At 38.7% G+C, this 27,464-nt stretch overlaps 1 protein-coding gene across 1 annotated transcript in view; it reads left to right on the forward strand.

The window, feature by feature from the left end:
* LOC150074965 (uncharacterized) overlaps window positions 1-27,464 on the forward strand; it is a 658,991-nt gene that overhangs the window by 232,974 nt on the left and 398,553 nt on the right. Inside the window, exon 10 of the mRNA XM_090389013.1 lies at window positions 3,115-3,375. Coding sequence (XP_090245139.1) covers window positions 3,115-3,375 — 261 coding nt within the window. The remainder of the gene's footprint in view (window positions 1-3,114; window positions 3,376-27,464) is intronic.

Consider the following 27,464-nt stretch of genomic DNA (forward strand, 5'->3'; position numbering starts at 1 on the left):
AAATACGGAGGATGCGGAAAGGTCAGGGAATGACCACCGCATATCCCGGAGCAATATGGCCTTAATTGCTAAAAACCAAATAACTAACAAATAACAAATATGCTGATGTAGAAAACAATCATCCAATAAATCCACAAAAGCCTTGCTAGTGTGTGAGTGACCTGCCCCCAAATTCCAGTCAATATCTGGGAAATTAAAATCTCCCATTATAAGACTCTCTGATTTACTGGCCCACTCTATTTCCCTGTACAGTTTCTTATTATACTCATTAGAGTCATTAGGCCTATAGCACACTCCTACTCTCAATTTTGATCTCCCAATGCTTATGTCACACCAAACTGACTCGACACTGCACTGTCCAGCGATGTCGACTGGCTTCATTTCCTTGGATTTTATGTGTTTCTTAACTAATAGCATAACCTCTCCTCCCTTCCTATCCTGTGTGTCCTTTCTGTAGACGTTGTACTCCCCCAAATTCCAGTTCTGCATTCCTTATATCTATGTGACACCACGTCCCTGATATCCCAACAATATCTGCCTTTGATGTTTTGAGCAATACCTCAAATTCATCAAATTTATTTACTAAACTCCTAGCATTGGTGGACACGCAAGTGTACATGCACCTGTTCCTGTTCTTAGCTACCCTAACACAACCCATGTGTTTACTTGTACTGCAATGACTCCCAGCAGTCTCTGAAATATCCTGCATCTTGTTTTCCAAGCTGCTGCTCATTCCAATAGACGCAGTGCAAGAATCACTTTCACCTCTGCCAATGGCTACTGTTAATCTATTAGTCTTTGTCTCCCCCCAAGCTAGCAGTTTTCCGACCCACCTAACACTGCCCCGATAGCATCAGCAAATATTTTTGCACCCTTTGTATTTAAGTGTGTCCCATCCCTGTAGAAGCAGTCTCTCCTGTTAACAAGTACAGTCCAGGCTGAAAAAAATTCTACCCGTTGAGCCTTGCACAATCTTTCCAGAGCCGAATTGATCGACAACATTCACACTTCCTTGCCTATTCCATCTGCATGTAGAAGCTCTCTTCATATTCTTCACAGTCTTCTTGTTTGTAGATCACTTCTACTCTAATTATACTTTTCCTTCCAACTAACTCACACCACACAGATTCTATGCTGGCAGATGTGACTCAGAAAAAGCTCTTTTTCATTCAGACTGCTTTTGATAAGAAGCATGACACCTCCACCCCTTCTATCTTCCTTGTCTTTCCTAAATACCTTATACATATGGAACTCATCATCCCCAAATTCCGGGTGGCACCACATTTCTCTTAGCCCTATTACATTAGATGTTCTAACCAGAGGTCACATTCAATCATTTTATTGACAACACTCCTGACATTATTGTAGACACAGTTAAGACTGAAAACACATACTTCTAGAATGCCCTTGTTTTACAAATTCTAGATTGCTCTGTTTTCAGAGAGTAGGTAATCATAAGGATAAACCTACCCTCCATTACATACCTCAATTAGTATTACATGTTACACATGAGAAGTATGGGGATGTATGCCAGCACAACTTAAATTTTTAGAAAACTGAAGTTTTGTTTTATTTTTATTTTTAAAGCACTCAAATAAGATTTGGGGGAGGGGAATAACAAAAATTTTCCTTATACCTATGATTAGTTTTCAATGTTTTAAACATATTAAAGCTATCAAAGTTTCACAAGAAATGGAGCGTCTTTTTGACTTTCAACTTTTTATGTTCATCTTCAGTACACTAACAGTGTGCTGAAGATGCAAGGCATGGGACTTTGCGATGTTTCCATGTTCTGGTAGAAAATATATGATGAATATAAACACATGAATAATAAGGCCCTCACAGAGCTCCTACCATTTGTATCAACATGTTTATGTGAGGTAACGTTTTCTATTTTCATGGAATTAAAAGAAAAAAAAAAAGAAAGAAAAAAAAAAGAATCTTACATCTCCAGAAAATGATTTAGTTGTGGCCCTTAGCAGGTCTGAAATTATTGAAACCTAGGCTTGAAATTTTTATTTCATTCAAACAAGCTAAAATTTTGATTAAAATTAGTTTTTCTTGTAATTTTATTGATTGCTATTCATCGATGCATAATTCATTGATTTTCATTCATTTTATGCAAATTAATCGATTTGCATAGATATATATAATGTATGTATGAATGAAAAAAATATATGGACTTATTTTATATAATTGTTTGGTTATTTTATATTAATTCCACAATCGTAAGTATAATGGCAAGTTTATTGATTATAGGCTATTTTTTTCAACCAGTCAATTAAAAAAAACTGTTTCAAAATTGTAGGTTCTGATGGGGGTACTTATAACATTCTTTTTTGAACAGGATTACTTTGCAAATTAAAATAGAGAAATCCTGTACATACCAGATGACTTGGCAATTCTAGAGGAATTATTTTCATTTTTATGATAGACTCACTTTTTCAATCTAACAAAATATGGGAATTTATATTAATACCTAGATGAGACACATTTTGAATTTACATAGTTTTTTACCATTAACTTTTGTAGTCTGATCTCATGATGACTGTGATATCATAAAATTCTGTTTCCTGTGCAATATTGCAGCCACTACAATGATGATATTTGCTAATTGTGAAATTTGTTTTCTTACTGTGCTGGCAGAATTATTGTATTGCAGTCTATTTATATTTCACATACCCTGAAAACCTAGATTGATATTACGCTGAATTGGTAATAGCAGACGGCAATTGATTTTCTTCATTTTTGAAATCACATGTGCTAGAAATGAAGTATTTAGAAATGCTATAAATACTCTGCGAAATTCATGAGAGTCTTTCTTATAGTTTTCCATCCCTCAGTTTTCTTGTATTCTCCTAGTTTCATCCTTTCATATACATTTAAATAAGCAGTAAGTTATCTTTGTAGAGAAGTCTATCTATGAATTATAGACGTAAGTCCATAATTCACTAAATTTCATGTGTGTATTAAGCACACCATTTTAAAGCATGCTTTTGTATAAATTTGTTTTTGTATAAATTAAATTGAATTGAAATGTTTGTTTTTGTAAAAAAATTAGGCATCAAATATTTTGATGCCTAATTTTTTTCAGTCATTTGCTTTTTATTTTAGTCCCTTATCGAGAAACTCCCAAGTATAATCCCAGACGTCGTGCCAGCATTGCCCCAGTATCTGCTCTGAGTCGCACACATAGTGATCCTCGAATAGAATTAGTTTTAGGAGCGAAACCACCATCTCCCTGCCCATCTAATTGTTCTCTGCCACCATTTTCATCTGTGTCTTGTATTTCTGAGACATCTACTGGATCTTCAAGCTGTACTCATCCTAGTGGTGATGATAGTGAAGATGCTACATCCACAAGTGTGCAAACAGGCAAGTTCATATTATACTTAACTTCTGTAGTTTCATTGCAATATAATTGTGCAGAAAGGAGGTAAGTCAGATTGTAATGAATGCTCAGCTAATGGGAATAAGATCAAGCCTAAAGAGCCTTGATAGGTTGTTGTTTCATTTCTGCCCAGACGTGATAGGAGGGAGTATGTGTTGAGAGCCTTGTCAATAAATTCGACCCTGGAGAGAATGTGCAAGGCTCATGGGGTAAATTTTTCCCAACATAGTCTGTGCTTGTTAACAGGAGAGACTGTTTTTACAGGGATGGGATACACTTAAATAGAAGAGGTGAAGGAATATTTGCTGATACTATTGAGGCAGTAATAGGTGGGTCAGAAAACTGCTAGCTTAGGAGGATGCACAGACTAATAGATTAAGTATAGCCACAGGGAGAGGTGTAGGTGATTCTTGCACTACTTCTATTGGAAATGCAGCAGCCTGGAAAGCAAGGTGTTGGGGATTTCAAGCCCTGCTGTGGGTCATCATTGAACCAGTGAATACATGGGCTGTGCTTGTGCTGCAATTTGCTGGTACTGATACAATTTTTTTTTTTTTTCATTAACTGAATTACAGCAAACTATTTTTGGGTGTTTACTATGGCTATATCCTTTAATGAAATTTTTAAAAAAAGCAGAAGTTTTTTAAAAAAAATATGATTTTAATGCAATTTTACTATTTTTTTTGTGAAAAGCAAAAGATAGAGAAAATTGAAAGACTAGGAAAGATAGAGAAATTGGCATGAAATGCTACTAGAGTTGGCACTGTTGTGCTAACTCTGTAGTTTTGTGAAACAGAAAAGGGCCCCAAAATGAAGTTCAAGTTGTCTCAGTGGAAGTTTCATCCCATAAAAAGAGGAGAAAATGCCATAATAATGTTTTTTTTTTTTTTTTTTTTTTTTTTTTTTTTTTTAAGCCGTTAGGGTGCTAAACTAGGCCTGTTATAAAGAGGTTCTAATTTGATTTTTGGGAAAGGGGAGAGTTAAAAGACAATGAAATTGGTTCATTGGAGGCTTCCAGAAATGGCTGAAATGATGAGACACTTTCATATAATTGAGAAACTACTTTGAAGGGTACTGTACTGCTTAAACAATGAAAATAACAATGACATTATTATTGCTTACATTTGAAGTACAATGTTAATTTCTCTTCTTTCTATAATCTCAAAAATGATAATAGTAATAGTATTCATTGTGTAGTGAAAGGAAACCGCAGGCTTTTGCTGCACTTGCAAAAAAAAAAAAAAAAAAAAAAAAAAAGTGCAGCAAAAGCCTACAGTTTCATTTGTAGTTTTGGAATTCTTTATAACAGCGAGAATTCCACCTTCATTCATTTTGCTAATCCCTCTCAGAGTTATAAACCTCAATCAGGCCAACTCTGGGGCACCTGGTTGCCAAGCCCTGTAACCCACATAACCTGAGTCTAGTCTTTCCTTCTGCTGATCGCACAATTTGAGTTGTCCGTCTTTGGACCCTTTCAAAAAGCTCAGTCTTTTTTCGGATGGAGTCTCCATACTTGAACAGAGTATGTGGTCTTACAATTGCCTTATACAGTTGGATTATGACCACCCTATCTCTACAGGATAATGTTCGATAAGTCATCAATAGGACACAGTGTTGTTTCCTGGCTGGCTGTTTACACTGTTCAGGAAACTTCACATCTGCCCATATTGTAACTCCCAGATCCCTGACTGCACAATTACCACAGGTCTTTTTCATTCTCCACCTCCCTGAGTGTACTACCACAGAGTTGGTATGTTTCTCTTGGGTTACTGCTACCTATATGCAGTACTTTACATTTGTCCATATTAAACTTTAGTTGCCACTTCTCAGCCCATCTGCCTAACTTTTCTAGAACCTGTTGCAGCAACATACTGTCTTTAGTATCATTAACAACCCTGCCAAACTTGGACGTTAAGCATTAGCATTAGTAGAGGCATATGATGCAAGAAAGCAAGCTTATGCAGCAATAGCCAAAAAAAATAATAAAAAACGCTTTCATTTCACCCCTCCATTCGTTCCAAATACCTGTCCAGCTCAGCCTTAAATTTATTTAGGCTATCAACTTCCACAACAAAAGATGAAAGTCTGTTCCACCAACCAACTACATGCTGGCTAAAGGCAAACTTCTGCACATTTATCATACATCTGTCTTTCCTCAATTTGAATTTATGCCCTCTCAGGTGATTATACTGAGCAAGGGGAAGAATCCCATAAGCATTGAGCATGTTCAAACCATTCAAGGCTTTATACACCTCAATCAGATCACCTCGCAGGTGCTTAGTCTCAGACACTGTAATCTGCAAAATTTAAGCCTTTCTTCATAAGAGCAACCATTCATTCCATTCACTAATCTTGTTGCCCTTCTCTGTACTCGTTCCAACAGCTCTACATCCTTCTTAAAATGAGGCCTCAAGAACTGTATACAGTACTCAAGGTGTGACCTGATCATTGCCTTATACAAGGGGATAATCACCTCCTTATCCTTGCTAGAAAAATTCCTGTATATGATTGACAAGACACCATGAGCTACTCTTGCAGACCGCCTGCACTGCTCAGAAAGCATGATATACCTTCATCGATATCAAAACAACAATGGGCCCAGCACCAGACCTTGGGAGACTACACTAATAACATTAGTCTACATAGAGCAGTGTCCATTTATTACCACTCTCTGCCATCTCCCATTCAACCATCTCTTTATCCATTGCAGTAACTTGCGCTTAATGCCATACCGCTCCAATTTGTACAGCAGTCTTCCATGTGCAACAATATCAAAAGCTTTCCTGAAATCCAAGTATATGATATGAAAATTATTTTTAGCATCCAGTTCCTTTGTGAACGCATCATAGTATCCAATCAAATTGGTCAGACAAGACTTCCCCTTAACAAACCCATGCTGTGTCCAAACTATTGCTACTGTCTTGTCTAGGTAATCCTATATCACCTATTTAACCAATGACTCCATTATTTTCCCCGGAACAGAAGTTAAACTAACAGGTATATAATTATTTTTGTCACCCTTTGAATCCCCTTTGTGAATTGGGGATACATTTGCACATCTTCAGTCCATGGGGACCTCCCCTGACTCTAAGGATTCTCTCACAATTATGGCTAAGGGTTTGCTTACTTACCTTGCTCCCTCCATCAATTTGGCCGCCTCCGTAGCTAGGTGGGAAGGAGCAGCAGTGCGTAGCACACGCTTCTTGATTAGACCGGGGTTCGAGCCCGTCACCATCAAATACGGAGGATGCGGAAAGGTCAGGGAATGACCACCGCATATCCCGGAGCAATATGGCCTTAGTTGCTAATGCTCCTAAAAACCAAATAACAAACAATAACAAACCCTCCATCAATATAACTGGATAGATTCCATCTGCCCCAGGTGCTTTTTTATGTTTAACTTCAACAATTTCTCCTCCACTTTGCTCTCAATTATCACAAAATTACTTAGCTGCCTGTTAGAATTTGATAAACTTCTGGTATTCCCCTCCTTGAATAACTCCTCATGTGTGAATGTAGATGCAAAATACTCATTCAGTTTATCAGCTACTTGAGCAGGATCATCAATAGTTGAACCATCTATATTAAGTGGACCAATCTGATTCATCTCCTTCCTTCTAGAGTTTACATAAGTAAAGAAATCTTTGCTGTTTTCTCTGCATCCTTTGCCAAAGCTTTCTCGTAATCTGCATATGCCTGCCTAACCTCCTTTGTGACTTGATTACAGACTTGTTTATTAGCATTAGCATTAGTAGAGGCATATGATGCAAGAAAGCAAGCTTATTCAGCATCAGCCAAAAAAAAAAAAAAAAAAAAAAAAAAACACACACCACTCCCATTTCACCCTTCCGTTCGTTCGAAATACCTGTGCAGTTGAGCTTTAAATTTGTTTAGGCTATCAACTTCAACAACAAGTGATGGAAGTCGGTTCCACCAACCAACCACCCGCTGACCAAAGGCAAATTTCCGCACATCTATCCGACATCCGTCCTTCCTCAATTTGAATTTATGCCCTCTGAGGTGATTATTCTGAGCAAGATGAAGAATCGCATTGGCATTGAGCATGCTCAAACCATTCAAAGCCTTATACACCACTATCAGATCACCTCGCCGGTGCCTAGTCTCCAGACTCTGTAATTTGCAAAACTTAAGCCTTTCTTCGTAAGAGCAACCCTTTGTTCCATTCACTAATCTTGTTACCCTTCTCTGTACCCGTTCCAGCAGCTCTGCATCCTTCTTGAAACGAGGCCTCCAGACCTGAATACAGTACTCAAGATGTGGTCTAACCATTGCCTTATACAAGGGAATAATCACCTCCTTATGCCTGCTAGAAAAATTCCTGTATATCATTGACAAGACATCATGAGCTACTCTTGCAGCTCGTCTGCACTGCTCAGAGAACTTCATATCTGCCTGCACAATTACCCCCAGGTCCTTTTCATTCTCCACCACTGTCAGTGTAGTACCGCAGAGTTGATACATTACTCTGGGGTTACTGTTTCCCATATGTAGTACTTTACATTTGTCAATGTTAAACTTCATTTGCCACCTCTCAGCCCATCTGTTCAACCTTTCCAGATCCTGTTGCAGCAGCATAGCATCAGTAGTGTCCTTAACAACCCTGCCAACCTTTGTATCATCTGCAGACTTGGACATTAAACTTGATATCCCATCATCAATATCATTCATAAACACCGAAAACAACAACGGACCCAACACTGAACCCTGAGGAACTCCACTAATAACATTAGTCCACGTTGAGCAGTGTCCATTGATTACCACTCTCTGTCTTCTGCCACTCAACCATCCCCTTATCCATAGCAGCAATTTGCCTCCAATGCCACACTGCTCAAATTTGTGCAGCAGTCTTCCATGTGCAACAGTATCAAAAGCCTTTCTAAGATCCAAATATATAATATCAAAGTTATTCCCTGCATCCAGTTCTTTTGTGACTACATCATAGTATCCAATCAAATTGGTCAGGCAAGACCTGCCCTTAACAAAACCATGCTGCATCTGAGCTATAACTGAATTCTTGTCTAGATGATCCTGCAGTGCTTCTTTAACCAGTGCCTCCATTAATTTACCTGGAACAGAAGTTAAACTAACAGGTCTATAATTACTTGTGTCAGCCTTTGATCCTCCTTTGTAAATTGGGGTTACATTTGCACATCTCCAGTCTATGGGTACCTCCCCTGAGTCCAAAGAAGCTCTCATAATTATGGCTAAGGGTTTGCTTACTTCCTTTGCTGCCTCCTTTAATATAACTGGATAGATCCCATCCACCCCAGGTGCCTTTTTTATGTTTATCCTCAACAATCTGTCCTCCACTTTCCTCTCAGTTATTACAAAATCATCCAGCTCACTGCCAATGTTTAGTTTACCTACATCATTCTCCTTCCTGAATAACTCCTCATGCGTGAATGTAGATGCAAAATACTCGTTTAGATTGTTAGCCACCTGGGCAGGATCCTCAACTGTTGAACCATCAATATCCAGTGGACCAATCTGATTCATCCCTTTCCTTCTTGAGTTTAAATATGTAAAGAACTCTTTTCTGTTTTTCTTTGCATCCTTTGCCAAGGATTTTTCGTAGTCTGCCTTTGCCTGTCTAATCTCCTTTGTGACTTGGTTACAGACCAACTTATATCCATCATAGGCTTCCATGTCACCCATTAATTTGTATGTATCCCATGCATTTTTCTTCTCTGCCACATGTCTCATTAGTTCATCTGACAACCATTTAGGCCTAAACCTTGAACAATATTTCTTAGTTGGTATGTAAAGCCTGGTAGCCTCCAAGATTAGTTCCTTGAATGCTTCCCATTTTGAGTTTGCTGTTGGTAACATCATCAGTTGGTCCCACTGTATAGAATTTAAATACTGTCTCAGACCATCATAGTCGCCTTTACGAAAACAAAAACCCTTCCCTTTACCTCTGATGGTAGTTACCTCCTTGAGTAAATCCCACTTCAGCACACTGTGATCACTGCCACCTAGTGGTTCATTTATCTGCAGATTCTTAATGCATGAAGAATCACTACTGATAATCATATCAAGAGTATTGCTCCCTCTTGTTGCCTCACGAACATGCTGATGTAGAAAACTATCATCCAATAAATCCACAAAAGCCTTGCTGGTGTGCGAGTGACCAACCCACAAATTCCAGTCAATATCTGGGAAATTAAAATTCCCCATTATAAGACTCTCTGATTTACTGGCCCACTCTACTTCCCTGTACAATATCTTATTATACTCATCAGAGTCATTAGGCCTATAGCACACTTCTACTCTCAATTTTTATTTCCCTATGCTTATGTCACACCAAACTGACTCGACACTGCCCTGTCCATCGATGTCGACTGGCTTCACTTCCTTGGACTTTATGTGTTTCTTAACTAATAGCATAACCCCCTCCTCCCCTCCTGTCCTGTCTATCCTTTCTATACACATTGTATTCCCCAAATTCCAGTTCCGCATTACTTATATCTGTGTGACACCACGTCTCTGATATCCCAACAATATCTGCCTTTGATGTTTTGAGCAATACCTCAAATTCATCAAATTTATTTACCAAACTCCTAGCATTGGTGTACACGCAGGTATACATGCACCTGTTTCTATTCTTAGCTACCCTAACACAACCCATGTGTTTACTTGTACCGCAATGACTCCCAGCAGTCTCTGAAATATCCTGCATCTTGTTTTTCAGGCTTCTGCTCATTTCAATAGAAGCAGTGCAAGAATCACTTCCACCTCTGCCAGTGGCTACTGTTAATCTATTAGTCCTTGTATCCCCCCCCCCAACTAGCAGTTTTCCGACCCACCTAACACTGCCTCGACAGCATCAGCAAAAATTCTTGCACCCTTTCTATTTAAGTGTATCCCATCCCTGTAGAAGCAATCTCTCTTGTTAACAAGTACAGTCCAGGCTGAAAAAAATTCTACCCCTTGAGCCTTGCACAATCCCTCCAGGGCCGAATTGATCGACAAGGCTCTCATCATATACTCCCTCCTATCGTGTCTTGGCAGAATTGCAGACACTTTCAAATTCAACCCTAATTCACGGCTTTTTTTCAACAGTGACCTGTACTTGCTAAGTAATTCTGCCGGTCTCCTACTCTTAATATCATTAGTGCCAACGTGTACAACTATATCACCTTTTGTGCCCTTAAAAGATGATATCCACTCTACAACGTCATCAACCTTTGCCCCTGGCAGACATACCCTGGTCCTATTCCACCTATCCTTTTTACAAAGCATGTTCCCCGTTTCCCTGACAATAGAGTCACCAACAACTACTAGTTCCTGTGGGACCATCACATTCTGCCTATGGGGCTGCCTCTGTGTTGCCTGATGACCAAGTGCAAGCTCTGGTGTTGATGTGGGCAGCTGAGAGCTTGATGGGCCCCCTCAATTTATTTCCTTCGAGGGCATCCACCCTGTTCTTCAAGCTCTCATAAAGGCCCATAACAACGCTGAGTTGTCGCCTGATTTCCTTGCACTCCTTACATCGTGCACACACAAAGACATCCCCCTTGGCATTATCATGTCCCGTACCCGACTGCTCCGCAAACATCAAGCAAACAGTGCATTTTAAAAGACTGTGATTCAGAGGGCAACTGCCCACCTCAGTTCTCCCCTGAACCACAGCACTCCCATTAGCTTGAGCCTTTTGCTTTGCTGCTCTGGTCAGAGTCATGATTCCGATTTAATTCAATAAAATTTCAAAACAAAAATTAAATCCTTAAGTTATATCCCAAAACAGTTATGTTATATTTTTTTTTTTTTTTTTGGTATCTAGTGTTTTCTACGAATTCCCTTTATACAACTTCCGTATCACTTGTACCACTATAGTTATGTATTAATTATTTGTTACGATTAAGTCGTTATATATATATAGAGTTAAAAATACAATTTAATTGACAATAAAGTTTATCAAGATTAATAGATTTACTGATTAATTGACAATATTATATTATGCACTATACTACACTAAACTTATGCTATCGTGTAAAAATGGCGGGAATTCTCGAACGGTACTTCTACAGACTCGTAAGTATTGATTAGCTTCCAAATCTCGCTATCTCAATTTAGAATAAACTAGGGATCCTGACTAGGTCTATAATCTACTTATAGAAGATAATTTGATATAACAATTGGTTAAATAAATCGACTAAATTTGGTTAAAAAAAACAAGACCTCTTATATCTGTCTTAAGCTTCTGTGTTGCCTGATAATTTACAGTGAAACTTCCCTTTAACGGACAGCCATGGGGAACGAAAATGTGTCCGTTAGAGAGAAGTGTCCGCTAACAAGAAGTCTGAGGGAGAAAAAAAAAAAAAAGAAAGAAAAATTGTTAAACGTTTAATGTAAAATTAAATTAAAATATATACAGATTTTGCACAATATTTTTGTAAATAATATACATACAATTGTGCTATGCATATTATGACTTTATCTTAAGAAAAATACATACAGTAATCACTTATTTTCTTCTGCACCTTCTTCTGGCTGATAATTTTGTTTTCAACATTTGTTTGGAGTGAAGAAACCATCGAAAGTCCTTCAGTATCTTCTTCAGTGGCGAAAAACATTTTTAAACGATTGATTTGTATGAGGGCTTCTTCTATTTTCATCGGCAGTTCGTCGTTAATATGTTCTTCGACAGAATGACCTCCTTTCATTTCTTCATCCTCATGAGGAACTTCTTGAAAAATATCGATGATAATGTCGTTGATATCTAGAGCACCATCTTCTGTAGTGAAGTTCGAGTCTATATCTTTGTAGCCAGGGTCACTTGTAGCTGAAGTATCGTACATTATCAATAGATGTTGAAGTTCTTGTTCTTCTTGGTGCTCCACATTGCTGTTCACAACTTCAATTTTTGCGTTTGAGAAGCCAGACTTTACAAAACAGTTCACGAGAGTTTGTTTTCTAATTGCGTTTACTGAAAAGGAAATCCACTGAATCGCATCTAGGATGCTGATTTTCTTTGCAAGGTCACTCGCACATGTTACATCGTTCATGTTTGCAATGAGATGTCTTAAAACACGTTTTCTGTAGTGAAGTTTAAAATTTTTTATTATCCCTTGATCCAAGGGCTGACACTCTGCCGATGTGTTTGGTGGAAGAAAAACGATTTGAATGTTGGACAATTCAATGTGCGGGTGAGATGCAGCATTATCCATGAAAAGAATAATTTTTCTGTTTTGACGAATCATGTTTTGGTTAAAGTGACTTATCCATTCGCTCATGATATCTCGTGTCATCCACGCTTTTTTATTAGACTTCCAGTCAACATTCAAAAGATTCAACTTTATGCCGTTGAAACAACGAGGATTTTGTGGTTTTCCTATAACAAAAGATTGTTCAAAGTCTCCCAGCATATTTGTACACAATAGTACAGTCAAGCGTTCCTTAGAAATTTTTCTGCCCTGGCACTTTTCGTTTTTTAGATTCATTGTTTTTTCAGGAAGAGCTTTAAAAAACAACCCTGTTTCGTCACAGTTGTAAATATCCTTAGCTTCAAAATCACGACATAACTCTTCCAATTTGACGGCCCACTCTGTTACAACCCCAGTATCAACAGATCCACCTTCACCACTTACGGTTTTCCAAGAAATTTTATGCCGAGTTTTGAACTTGTCTAGCCATCCCACAGAAGCTTTGAACTCATTTACTCCCATAGATTTCGCAACCTCCAAAGCCTTTTCCCTAATAAATAGGCCCATTAATGGGAATTTTTTTAGCACGTGCGCGACAAAGCCACTCATACGTAACATTGTCAATTTGAAGTCCAACAGTTTTCGGGAATGATTTTTGAACGTGATCATTTCCGTGTTGCCAAAATTGTTTGAGCAGTTCATTTTTTTCCTTTAGGATGTCACTTACCTGCGTCTTCCCGATTTTGAATTTTGCAGCGAGATTGCAAACACTATTTTTTTGCCGATCATACGCATTAATGAGTTCGACTTTATCTTTTAAAGTTAAATGTTTACGAGAAGACATTGTGCACTTCACATGACACTGAACAAAACTGAAAACTGAAACTGAAAAGACGAAAGGCCGACCAAATTCACCCCGCCCCCTGCACACACCGAATTCATCAGAAGTTTTACACGTGCCTTAAAAATTCTTGAAAAAGGGTTTACAACCGCGACGTAAACCTTGATAAAATTCAGAGAATCGGAAATAGATTGAGGCAATATGTGGAAGAAACGTTCCTAGAAAAAGGGCCGTGAGCTCTCCCGCAGTCCGTTATGGGGAGATCAAATTAAGTGCTAATCTAAACGAAACAGGGCAGATTGCCTGTCCGCGTCCGTTACAGAGAATGTCCGCTAGACAGAAGCTGCAAACACGTTAAAACCAATGGAGGTGAGTTGGGGAATTTGAAAATGTCCGTTGTAGAGAGATGTCCGTTAACGAGAGGTGTCCGTTAGAAGTTTCACTGCATATGCATCCCATGCATTTTTCTTGTCTACCACGAGCCTCAATAATTCATCCGACATCCATTTAGGCCTGAATCTTGAACAGTATTTCTTAGTTGGTATGAAAAGCCTAGTAGCCTCCAAGTCCCTGAAGGATTCCCATTTAGAATTCCCCATTGGTAACATCATCAGTTGATCCCACTATAGAATTTAAAAACTGTCTGAGACCTCTGTAGTCACCTTTACAAAAACCTTTCCCTTTACCCGTAATTGTAGTTACATCTTTAAGTAAATCCCATATCACTACACTGTGATCTTTATCCTTTATCTGCAAATTCCTAATGCATGCATCATCACTGCTGATAATCAGATCAAGAGTATTACTCCCTCTGCTTGCCCCTCGAACATGTTGGTGACACCATGTCTCTGATATCCAAACAATATCTGCCTTTGATGTCTTGATCAGCACTTCAAATTCATCAATGTTATTTACTATACTTCTAGCATTAGTGTAGAAAACACTCCTCCAATAAATCCACAAAAGTCTTGCTAGAGTGCGAGTGACCAACCCACAAGTTCCAGTCAATATCTGGAAAGTTAAAATCCCCCATTACAAAACATTCTGATTTACTGTCCCATTCTATTTCTTTGCACAACTTTTTTTCATTGTACTCATCAGTGTCATTAGGCCTATAACACACTCCTACTCTCATTTTCCATTTCAGTGTTTATGTCACACCAAACAGACTCAACATTGCACTGTCCACCCGTGTCAACTGGATGCACTTCTTTAGATTGTGTTTCTTAACTAGCAGCATAACCCCTCCTCCATTTTTTACCCTGTCTGTCCTTTCTGTACACATTGTACTCCCCAAATTCCAATTCTGCACCGCTTATATCTGTGTGACACCATTTCTCTGATATCCCAACAACATCTGTCTTTGATGTCTTGATCAGCACTTCAAATTTTTCAATTTTATTTGCCATACTTCTAGCATTAGTGTACATGCAAGTATATGTACACTAATGCTAGAATCTAGTGAGAATGTAGTGTAGAGGTAATATAGTGATCTAATATGCCATTTGTATGTAATTTAACCTAGAGTATATTGGTTGAAGGAGAGGTGGAAGTGAACAGATATCATAACTAAACTCACTTCCTTGTATACATATATTTTTCTATAATTATTAGTATTTTGAAATATTATTATTAAAATAAATGACCATGGATTTGTGGTTGAAAAAAGGAACTTGAAAACAAGAAGCAAGTATTTCTAGTATTGCAACTGTGGTCAATGAAAATGAACACAATATTGTCACACTTAAAAGTGAGGTTGAACCAACTGATAAAATACTAAAATGAAAGTATGATGACAGTTATTTCAATTTAGACTTTGTGTGTTGTAAATAAAGATGCTCCCGATGCACAGTGTGTTGTATGTAATAAAATATCAGCAAACAGTTCTTTGGCTCCTGCTAAACTTGTGTTTCGTAAGTGTTCATAAATATATTATAAGGTATAAGGTATGTTCGTGTCAGACGGCACCTGGGATTTCTCCCATCTCTTCATGTGTTCACTGTATCGAGGCCAGAGACAGTTGCATTGGCTTGACAGTACAACTGTCAAGGATTATCAACAGTTGAACAATTGATATCAAGTAGACCAATCTGATTCATCCCCTTCCTTCTAGAGTTTACATAAGTAAAGAACTCTTTGCTGTTTTTCTTTGCATCCCTTGCCAAAGATTTCTCGTATTCTGCCTTTGCCTGCCTAACCTCCTTTGTAACTTGGTTACAGATCAACTTTTATCTGTCATAGGCTTCTGTGTCATGTGTTAATTTATATGTATCCCACGCATTTTTCTTCTGTGTCATATGTCTCATTAGTTCATCTGACATCCATTTAGGTCTAAACCTTGAACAATATTTCTTAGTTGGTATGTAAAGCCTAGTAGCTTCCCATTTTGATTTTGCTGTTGGTAACATCATCAGTTGGTCCCACTGTATAGAATTTAAATACTGTTTCAGACCATCATAGTCGCCTTTACGAAAACAAAAACCCTTCCCTTTACCTCTGATGGTAGTTACCTCCTTGAGTAAATCCCACTTCAGCACACTGTGATCACTGCCACCTAGTGGTTCATTTATCTGCAGATGCTTAATGCATGAAGAATCACTACTGATAATCAAATCAAGAGTATTACTCCCTCTAGTTGCCTCACGAACATGCTGATGTAGAAAACAATCATCCAATAAATCCACAAAAGCCTTGCTAGTGTGCGAGTGACCAACCCACAAATTCCAGTCAATATCTGGGAAATTAAAATCCCCCATTATAAGACTCTCTGATTTACTGGCCCACTCTACTTCCCTGTACAATATCTTATTATACTCATCAGAGTCATTAGGCCTATAGCACACTCCTACTCTCAATTTTTATTTCCCTATGCTTATGTCACACCAAACTGACTCGACACTGCCCTGTCCATCGATGTCGACTGGCTTCACTTCCTTGGACATTATGTGTTTCTTAACTAATAGCATAACCCCTCCTCCCCTCCTGTCCTGTCTATCCTTTCTATACACATTGTATTCCCCAAATTCCAGTTCCGCATTACTTATATCTGTGTGACACCACGTCTCTGATATCCCAACAATATCTGCCTTTGATGTTTTGAGCAATACCTCAAATTCATCAAATTTATTTACCAAACTCCTAGCATTGGTGTGCACTGTCCAGCAATGTCGATTGGCTTCAGTTCCTTGGATATTATTATTTGTTTCTTAAATAATAGCATAACCCCTCCTCCCTTCCTATCCTGTCTATCCCTTCTGTAGACATTGTACTCCCCAAATTCCAGTTCTGCATTCCTTATACTTGTGTGACACCATGTCTCTGATATCCCAACAATATCTGCCTTTGATGCTTTGAGCAATACCTCAAATTCATCAAATTTATTTACCAAACTCCTAGCATTGGTGTGCACGCAAGTATACATGCACCTGTTCTTTTTCTTAGCTACCCTAACACAACCCATGTGTTTACTTTATCGCAATGACTCCCAGCAGTCTCTGAAATATCCTGCATCTTGTTTTCCAGGCTTCTGCTAATTCCAATAGAAGCAGTGCAAGAATCACTTTCACCTCTGCCAGCGGCTGCTGTTAATCTATTTGTCCTTGTATACTGTCTTTTTTCCGACCGATGTATACTGCAGTTTTCCGACCCACCTAACACTGCCTCGATAGCATCAGCAAATATTCTTGCACCCTTTCTATTTAAGTGTATCCCATCCCTGTAGAAGCAGTCCCTTCTGTTACCAAGTACACACTAAGCTGAAAAAAATTCCATCCCTTGAGCCTTGCACAATCTTTCCAGGGCCGAATTGATCGACAAGGCTCTCATCATATACTCCCTCCTATCGTGTCTGGGCCGAATTGCAGACACTTTCAAATTCAACCCTAATTCACGGCTTTTTTTCAACAGTGACCTGTACTTGTTAAGTACAGGTAATATAGACTTGACTGTATAACCTTGTAACATAACTATATAAAACTATATAAACATAACTTGACTATATAACCTTGTAACATAAACTTGTTAAGTACAGGTAATAATAGAATAATGAGATTAGAAAGTAGGATGGCTCTAGAGATAGTAAATGGGTGATTCGAGATCCTGTTAAGCCATCTCAAGAGCCAGTATTCAATACTTAGGAAAGCTTTCAGGTTGCTCGGTGGGGCAGAGGACCAAATCTGTTAAGCATACAGTGGGATGGAAGTATACATTTCAAGATATACTTTTTAACAAGATGTGTATTGCTAATGCCAATTAATCCCTGTTTGGCAACCCAGAGTGCTGCATATGTTTTTGCTTTGTTGTAATCAAAGTTCTCGGAGAATGTTAGTTCCTCGTCCCATTTTAGGCCAAAGTCTACGTGCGATTTAATCTTTAGATCTTTGCATCCACTTACCAGCATAGAGATATTGTTCCTGCTCTTTTTCTTTGTAATTGTCATCTAGGTAGATTTGCTTGAGTTTAAATGTAGACCAGTGCAGTTGAGGTAATGCTCAAGTTCTTTTATTGTGTTATTGGCTTATTGATTTGTTTGCTTAACTTGTAGATCTTTAGATTTGACAAAGAATTTCAGTTCATCAGCATATGTAATAAAGTTGTCTTTATGGGATGCAAAAATGTTTGCAGATTTTTTAATGTTTTAAAGATTTTGCGATATTGCATCACCTTCAAAATCCCATGACCTTAGCACTAATCAGATTTTCAAGCAGAGGATATCTGACAGGAAGGAATTTTTTATGATTATCCTAAAATTTTTCATGACTCAATTTTCTGCTCAACTAATGAGGGAGCACATTTACCTGATTGAGTTTTTAAGAGCTAAAACTGCATTACATATACTGTTAAATAAAGATTTTTTTTTCAAAAAATTATGTAAATTTGCTCAACTGATATTACAAAATAAACACTGCCAGTTTGAAAAGTAGTAGTAGTAGTAGTAGTAGTAGTGGCACCTGATGCAAGAAAGCAAGTGGAGGAGCTTATGCAGCATCAGCCAAAAAAAAAAAAAAAAAATCACACCATACCCTCCAATTGCCTGTCCAGTTCCTCCTTAAATTTATTTAACCAATCAACTTCCACAACGACAGATGGAAGTTTGTTCCAGCAATTAACCACCCGCTGGCTAAAGGCAAATTTCCGCACATCTATTCTACATCTATCCTTTCTTAATTTGAACTTATGTCCCCGTAGGTTCGTATTCTGAACAAGTGGGAGGATCCCATCAGAATTCAGCGTGCTCAACCCATTCAAGGCCTTATAGACCTCAATCAGATCACCGCGCAGGTGCCTAGTCTCCAGCCACTGCAATTTGCAGAACTTAAGCCTCTCTTGGTAAGAGGATCCCTTCATTCCCCTCACCAATCGTGTTGCTCTTCTCTGTACACGCTCAAGCAAATCTACATCCTTCCTAAAATGAGGCCTCCAGACCTGTACGCAGTACTCAAGGCGTGGCCTGACCATTGCCTTATACAGAGGGACAATCACCTCCTTTTCCCTGCTAGCAAAATTCCTATATATCATTGACAAAACCCCATGACCTGCCCTAGCAGCCTGTCTACATTGCTCAGAAAACTTCATATCTGACTGCACAATTACTCCCAGGTCTTTTTCATTTTCTACCACCTTAAGTGTAGTACCACACAGTTGGTACGTTTCTCTGGGGTTACTTCTACCCATATGCAGTACTTTGCATTTGTCAAGGTTAAACTTCAGTTGCCACTTCTTAGCCCATCTGCCCAAATTATCTAGATCCTGTTGCAGTAGCACACTGCCATTACTGTCATTAACAACCCTGCCAACCTTTGTGTCATCTGCAAACTTCGACATTAAGCCTGATATACCTTCATCAATATCATTGATAAATATACAAAACAACAGTGGACCCAACACCGAACCCTGTGGGACTCCACTAATAACATTAGTCCACGAAGAGCAGCACCCATTGATTACCACCCTCTGTCTTCTCCCACTTAACCATCCTTTTATCCATTGTAGCAACTTACCCTTAATACCATTCTGCTCCAATTTGTACAGTAGTCTTCCATGCGCAACAGTGTCAAAAGCTTTCCTGAAATCCAAGTATATGATATCAAAATTATTTTTTGCATCCAGTTCCTTTGTGACCACATCATAATAACCAATCAAATTTGTCAGACAAGACTTTCCCTTAACAAACCCATGCTGTGTCTGAATTATTGCTGCAGTCTTGTCTAGATGATCCTGCAATGCATCTTTAACCAGTGACTCCATTATTTTACCCGGAACAGAAGTTAAACTAACTGGTCTGTAATTATTCGTGTCACCCTTCGAACCTCCTTTGTGAATTGGGGATACATTTGCACATCTCCAGACCCACACCCTATATTGAAATCTCAATATTTAATTAATTAATTTTTGCTGTATATAGTAGTAGTAGTAGTGGCATGTGATGCAAGAAAGCAAGTGTAGGAGCTTATGCAGCATCAGCCAAAAAAAAAAAAAAAAAAAAATCACACCATTCCCTCCAAATGCCTGTCCAGTTCCTCCTTAAATTTATTTAACCTATCAACTTCCACAGCGACAGATGGAAGTTTGTTCCAACAATTAACCACCCGCTGGCTAAAGGCAAATTTCCGCACATCTATTCTATATCTGTCCTTTCTTAATTTGAATTTATGCCCCCATAGGTTCGTAATCTGAACAAGTGACAGGATTCTGTAAGATTTGAAAATCTTACAAAAATAAATTTTTTTATAAAGACTTTGGAAGTTAGTTTTCCTTTGGATTCTTGCCGTTAGTAGGATAATATGGTAATAGCGTCAGTTTCAATAACAAGAATTATTCAGTAAGAATTGTAAAATTAGTGGGTAGTAGTAATGAAAAACAGAGCCATTAGCATAACTTCCGTTGTAAGCATGGAATAGATGGTGAATACTATGGCAAAAGCAGCAAGTGGTTTGCGAAACAAACAAGTTAATGTTTATGCAAGGTCAATATAGTAGGGGCAATTTACTTCAGTCGCAGACCGGAAGTCGGTTCTTACACGCACACACAAGTTTCCAAATATAGATGCTGTGGTCACTAATGTCACTTTTTGTGGTTTTAGAACGCTATGGAGACAAGGTGTTATATGAGAGGGATAAAGTTGTTTTTTTGGCACACCGTATGGCCGCAGATCCGGCAGGTTGTAAAATAGGGGTGTATTGATCACGTGCTACTGGGCCGGCGGAATAAGGGGTTTTCCAACAAATGGAATGAGATAGAATCTGAAAGTAAATGTAAGATTAGTAGAAGTCACTGGGAAATGGGCGTGGCGAAATCGGCAGTAAGAGGTAGGAAAAAGGCAGTGAAAGAGTGGCAGAGGACAGTAAGTTGAGATTTGGCGGTGTGAATGAAAATGGTTTAGGAGGACACTAAGTTGAGAATTTGTCTGTGTGAGTAAGAATGGGTTTAGTCAGACACATAGTTTAGATTTTGGTCGGTGCGAGAGAATGGGTTAGTCGTTGAGAAAGTCAGAGTTCTTTCTTTTTGAGTGGAACATAGTCAATGTTGGCTCTTTGGGAAAGTCTAGGAGTTGGGAAGAAATATGTGAAAGATAAACGAGACTCTCACAAGCAAAAGGTGAAATAAAATCTGCCTTTAAAGACCAAGATTCCTGAAATCTTGGAAAGCAAAGTTCTGGAATCGGATGGAATCGGAACGCCGACCGACATGATAGTAGCCATTCCGAAACAGGAGAGGTGCATCAAGCAGGCTGAATAAAATGGAGCCGAAACCTACCTGGCAGCACCACTAATAGTGCCTAATTCTTCACGAATAGTAAGACGCCGCCCCAGATAGTGAAGATAAGCTGTACCTGATAGGAAGGATGAAAGATGATGCCCCGCCGAGTTCTACAAGTAAGTCGCTAGTTTGTAGTACATGGTACCTTCACACACACCAAGAACTGTAGAAACCCAGTAAATTGGTCAGCAGGACTTTAGAAATACCTAATTGTAAAGATAGTTTAGGGAAGAATCAGGAAGGAAGAACATTAAAAAGAGGGAAATTTATTAGATATAAGATATTTAGAAAGTATATGTAGAAAGGAATGGATGGATTTGATATTTCTTATTAATGGTATTTAAATGAAGCAGTAGAAAGTATATGTAGAGAGGAATGGGGATGGAACTGATATTTCTTGTTTAATTGATGCAGTATTAAGTATATGTAGGGAGGAAGGAAATGGAATTGATAATTCTTGTTAATAGTATTTAATTGGTGCAGTATTAAGTATATGTAGGGTGGAATGGAATTGATATTTCTTGTTTAACTGATGTAATATTATACATGTAGGATGGGACAGAATGGAATTAATATTTCTTGTTAATAGTATTTAATTGGTGCAGTACTAAATATATGTAGAAAGGAATAGAATGGAATTTATGGTTCTTATTAATGGTAATTAAATGAAGTAGTATTAAGTATATGTAGAAAGGAATGGATGGAATTGATACTTCTTGTTAATGGTATCTAATTGAGGCAGTATTAAGTATATGTAGAAAGGAATGGAATGGAATTGATATATCTTGTTAATGGTATTTAACTGATGCAGTATTAAACATATGTAGAAGGGGATAGAATGGAATGGATATTTTTTTACTAATGGTATTTAGAGGATGCAGGATAAAATATATTAACAAAGGAAGGGATTGATATTAGCTTGTTGATGATTTTTACTGAAGTATGAATATGATGTATATGTACACATGTAGGTGAGACCAAATCATGTTGTCATATGTATGAATTCAATTATTATTTGGTTTTAATTATGCTCATGTAAATATGTCTAATAAACTGATTTTTTTATACAATATTTGTGTGTGTCTTTTGTTGTTCTGGGCACAAGCCTATCCAAGGGATTTAAATACATCTAAGAGCTTTTCCCCTTGAACTTAGAATTCTCTGTGACGTCAATAGTCAGATGCGCAAGTGGGGAGATATTATAAAGGGGATATATATCAAAATAGGGGAACAAAAAACAAAGGATATAAAGCAAAATAATATAAGTATTAAATATATATAAATCATACAACACCCCCCCCCCACAATTCCATCAGAATTCAGTGTGCTCAATCCATTCAAGGCCTTATAGACCTCAGTCAGATCACCGCGCAGGTACCTAGTCTCCAGCCACTGCAATTTGCAGAACTTAAGCCTCTCTTGGTAAGAGGATCCCTTCATTCCCCTCACCAATCTTGTTGCTCTTCTCTGTACACGCTCAAGCAAATCTACATCCTTCCTAAAATGAGGCCTCCAGACCTGTAGGCAGTACACAAGGCGAGGCCTGACCATTGCCTTATACAGAGGGACAATCACCTCCTTTTCCCTGCTAGCAAAATTCCTATATATCATTGACAAAACCCCATGACCTGCCCTGGCTGCCTGTCTGCATTGCTCAGAAAACTTCATATCTGACTGCACAATTACTCCCAGGTCTTTTTCATTTTCTACCACCTTAAGTGTAGTACCACACAGTTGGTACGTTTCTCTGGGGTTACTTCTACCCATATGCAGTACTTTGCATTTGTCAAGGTTAAACTTCAGTTGCCACTTCTTAGCCCATCTGCCCAAATTATCTAGATCCTGTTGCAGTAGCACACTGCCATGACTGTCATTAACAACCCTGCCAATCTTTGTGTCATCTGCAAACTTCGACATTAAGCCTGATATATCTTCATCAATATCATTGATAAATATACAAAACAACAGTGGACCCAACACCGAACCCTGTGGGACTCCACTAATAACATTAGTCCATGAAGACCCATTGATTACCACCCTCTGTCTTCTCCCACTCCTTTTATTCATTGTAGCAACTTACCCTTAATACAGTAGTCTTCCATGCGCAACAGTGTCAAAAGCTTTCCTGAAATCCAAATATATGATATCAAAATTATTTTTTGCATCCAGTTTCTTTGTGACCACATCATAATAACCAATCAAATTTGTCAGACAAGACTTTCCCTTAACAAACCCATGCTGTGTCTGAATTATTGCTGCAGTCTTGTCTAGATGATCCTGCAATGCATCTTTAACCAGTGACTCCATTATTTTACCCGGAACAGAAGTTAAACTAACTGGTCTGTAATTACTCGTGTCACCCTTTGATCTCCCTTTGTGAATTGGGGATACATTTGCACATCTCCAGTCCGTGGGAACCTCATCTGACTCCGAAGATGCTCTCATAATTATGGCTAAGGGTTTGCTTAGTTGCTTTGCCGCCTCCTTAAATATAACTGGATAGATCCCATCCACACCAGGTGCCTTTCTTATGTTTAATTTCAACAATTTCTCCTCCACTTTGCTCTCAGTTATTACAAAATCATTAAGCACACTGCTACAATTTGATAACCTTCTTCCATTTTCAAATCTTAATAATTCCTCACGTGTGAATGTAGATGCAAAATACTCATTCAGTTTGTTTGCTATCTGAGCAAGATCATCAACAGTCGAACCATCGATGTCAAGGGGACCAATCAGATTCATCCCCTTCCTTTTAGAGTTTATATAAGTAAAGAAATCCTTGCTGTTTTTCTTAGCATCTTTTGCCAAAGATTTCTCATAATCTGCCTTCGCATGCCTAACCTCCTTTGTGACCTGATTACAGACTAGCTTATATCTGCCATAGGCTTCTGCGTCGCCTGAAAATTTATATGCATCCCATGCATTTTTCTTCTCTTCACAAGTCTCATTAGTTCATTTGATAACCATTTAGGCCTAAACCTTGAACAATATTTCTTAATAGGTATGAAGCTTTTAGTAGCATCCACGATTAATTCCTTGAATGCTTCCCACTTAGAATTTACTGTTTGTAACATTGTCAGTTGATCCCACTGTACAGAATTTAAAAACTGTCTGAGACCACTGTACTCACCTTTACAGAAGCAAAAACCTTTTCCTTTACCCCTGATGGTAGTTACCTCTTTGAGTAAATCCCACTTCAGCACACTGTGATCACTGCCACCTAGTGGTTCCTTTATCTGCAAATTCTTAATACACGAATGATCACTGCTGATAACCAGATCAAGAGTATTACTTTCTCTGGTTCCCTCTCGAACATGCTGCTGCAGAAAACAATCATCCAATAAATCCACAAAAGTCTGACTAGTGTGTGAGTGACCAACCCACAAGTTCCAGTCAATATCTGGGATGTTAAAATCCCCCATTATAAGACATTCTGATTTACTGGCCCACTCTATTTCTCTGTACAATTGTTCATTATACTCATTCGAGTCATTAGCCCTATAACACACTCCTACTCTTATTTTTGCTTTTGCAGTTCTTATGTCACACCAAACTGACTGAACAGTGCACTGATCATCTATATTAACTGGGTGCACTTCCTTTGATTTTATGTTTTTCTTAATTAACAGCATAACACCTCCTCCCTTTCTGTCCTGTCTATCCTTTCTGTACACATTGTACTCCCCAAATTCCAGTTCAGCATTCCTTATATCTGTGTGACACCACGTCTCTGCTATCCCAACAATATCCGCCTTTGATGTCTTGACCAACACTTCAAATTCATCAAATTTATTTACTATACTTCTAGCATTGGTATACATGCAAGCATACATGCTCATATGCCTTTTCCTAGCTACCCTAACACATCCCATATACCCACCTATTTCATGATGACTGCCATCCGTCCCTGAAACCCCCAACACCCCTCGCTCCAGTTCGCTTCTTATTCTAATAGAAGTTGTGCAAGAATCACCTTCACCTCTGCCTGCGGTTACTGTTAAACTATTAGTCTTTGTATCCCCCAAAGCTAGCAGTTTTCCGTCCCACCTAACACTGCCTCGATAGCATCAGCAAATATTCTTGCACCCTTTCTATTTAAGTGTATCCCATCCCTGTAGAAGTAGTCTCTCCTGTTAACAAGTACAGACCAGGCTGAAAAAAATTCTATCCCTTGAGCCTTGCATAATCTTTCCAGGGCCGAATTGATCGACAAGGCTCTCATCATATATTCCCTCCTATCGTGTCTGGGCAGAATTGCAGACACTTTCAAATTCAACCCTATTTCACGACTTTTTTTCAACAGTGACCTGTACTTGTTAAGTAATTCTGCCAGTCTCCTACTCTTGATATCATTAGTGCCAACGTGTACAACTATATCACCTTTTATGCCCTTAAAAGATGATATCCGCTCTACAACCTCATCAACCTTTGCCCCTGGCAGACATACCCTGGTCCTTATATCTTAGTTGGTGTGAAAAGCCTAGTAGCCCCCAGGATTAAGTCCCCAAAGGCTTCCCACTTAAATTCACCATTGGTAACATCATCAGTTGATCCCTCTGTATAGAATTTAAAAACTGTCTGAGACCACTGTATTCACATTTACGAAAACAAAAACCTTTCCTTTTACCCTTGATAGTACTTACATTAAGAAAATGCCACATCAGTACACGGTTATCACTGTCACTTATTAGTTCCTTTATCTGCAAATTCTTTAGGCACGGATAGTCACTTCGGATAATCAGATCGAGTATTACTCCCTCTGGCCCCTCCCTGGAACATGTTGCTGTAGAAAACAATCCTTCAATAAATCCACAAAAGTCTTGCTAGCATGCAAATGACCAATCCACAAGTTCTAGTTAATATCTGGAAAGTTAAAATCCCCCATTACAAGACATTCTGATTTACCAGACCACTCTATTTCTCTGTATAACTGTTCGTTGTACTCATCAGAGTCATTAGGCCTATAACACACTCCTCTCATTTTCCATTTTCCAGTGTTTATGTCACACCAAACAGACTCAACATTGCACTGTCCACCCATGTCAGCTGGATGCACTTCGTTAGATTTTGTGTGTTTCATAACTAACAGCATAACCCCTCCTCCCTTCCTACCCTGTCTATTTTTTTATGTACTTCCCTTTGAGGAGTATATTGTGCTCCCCAGATTCCAATTCTGCACTGCTTATTTCTTTGTCACACCAAGTCTCTGATATCCCAACAATATCTGCCTTTGATGCCTTTATCAGCACTTCAAATTCATCAAATTTATTTACCATACTTCTAGCATTGGTGTATACCTGCAAGTATACTCGGAAGTATTCTTACTGTTAGTTACCCTAACACAGCCCATATATTTACTTGTTCCGTGATAACTTCCAGCAGCTCTTGAAATCTCCAGCAACTTGCTCCCTAGGCTGCTGCTCATTACAATAGAAGCAGTGCAAGAATCACTTTTGCCTCTGCCTGCTGCTAGTGTTAATCTTTTAGTTCTTGAATCCCCCCCCCCAAGCTAGCAGTTTTCTGATCCACCAAATGCTGCCTCGACAACATCAGCAAATATTCTCCCTTCTATTTAAGTGTATCCCATCCCCGTAGAAGCAGTCTCTCCTGCTAGCAAGCACAGCCCATGCTGAAAAAAAAAAAAAAATTCTGTCCTGTGAGCCTTGCACAATCTTTGCAGTGCCAAATTAATTGACAAGGCTCTCATCATATACTCCCTCCTGTCGTGTCTGGGCAGAATTGCAGACACTTTCAAATTTAACCCTAACTTGTGACTTTTTTTCAGCATTAACCTGTATTATTATTATTATTGCTCTTATATTATTTCTTCCTGATTGGGAGTTACACCACATGACGTGTATTGCTACCATGTACACAGGGTGATTGTTGTTATGTCTCTTGTTACTGTTGGTCGAGGAACTCTCTGACTATCCTATAGGTGTTCAAGATTGCAACTTTCTGGAGTTCCTTGTTGGTGTTCGCTGGGAGACCTATTGCTGCTAGGCTGTTATGTAGGGTCTTTGGCACCATACCTGTGGTTGACGTGATGATTGGGATGGTCGTTACTTGATGCATATGCCACATCTCTTTGATCTCCTGTCTTAGGTTCGTGTACTTCCTGATTTTTCCTCATGGCTTTTCTGCAGGGTGCCAGTGTTGGGTACCGCTTTGTCAATCGCACAGGTAGCCTTTTCCTTCTTGTTCACAAGGGTTACGTCTGGTCTGTTGTGCGGGATTGTCCTATCCGTTATTATGGTGTGGTCCTAGTACAGCTTGTTTGTTGGGGTCTCTCGTACTTGTAGTA

This window comes from Mastigoproctus giganteus, chromosome 14 (assembly GCF_048544385.1).
Source record: "Mastigoproctus giganteus isolate SK-2022 chromosome 14, ASM4854438v1, whole genome shotgun sequence".
Taxonomy (NCBI): domain Eukaryota; kingdom Metazoa; phylum Arthropoda; class Arachnida; order Uropygi; family Thelyphonidae; genus Mastigoproctus; species Mastigoproctus giganteus.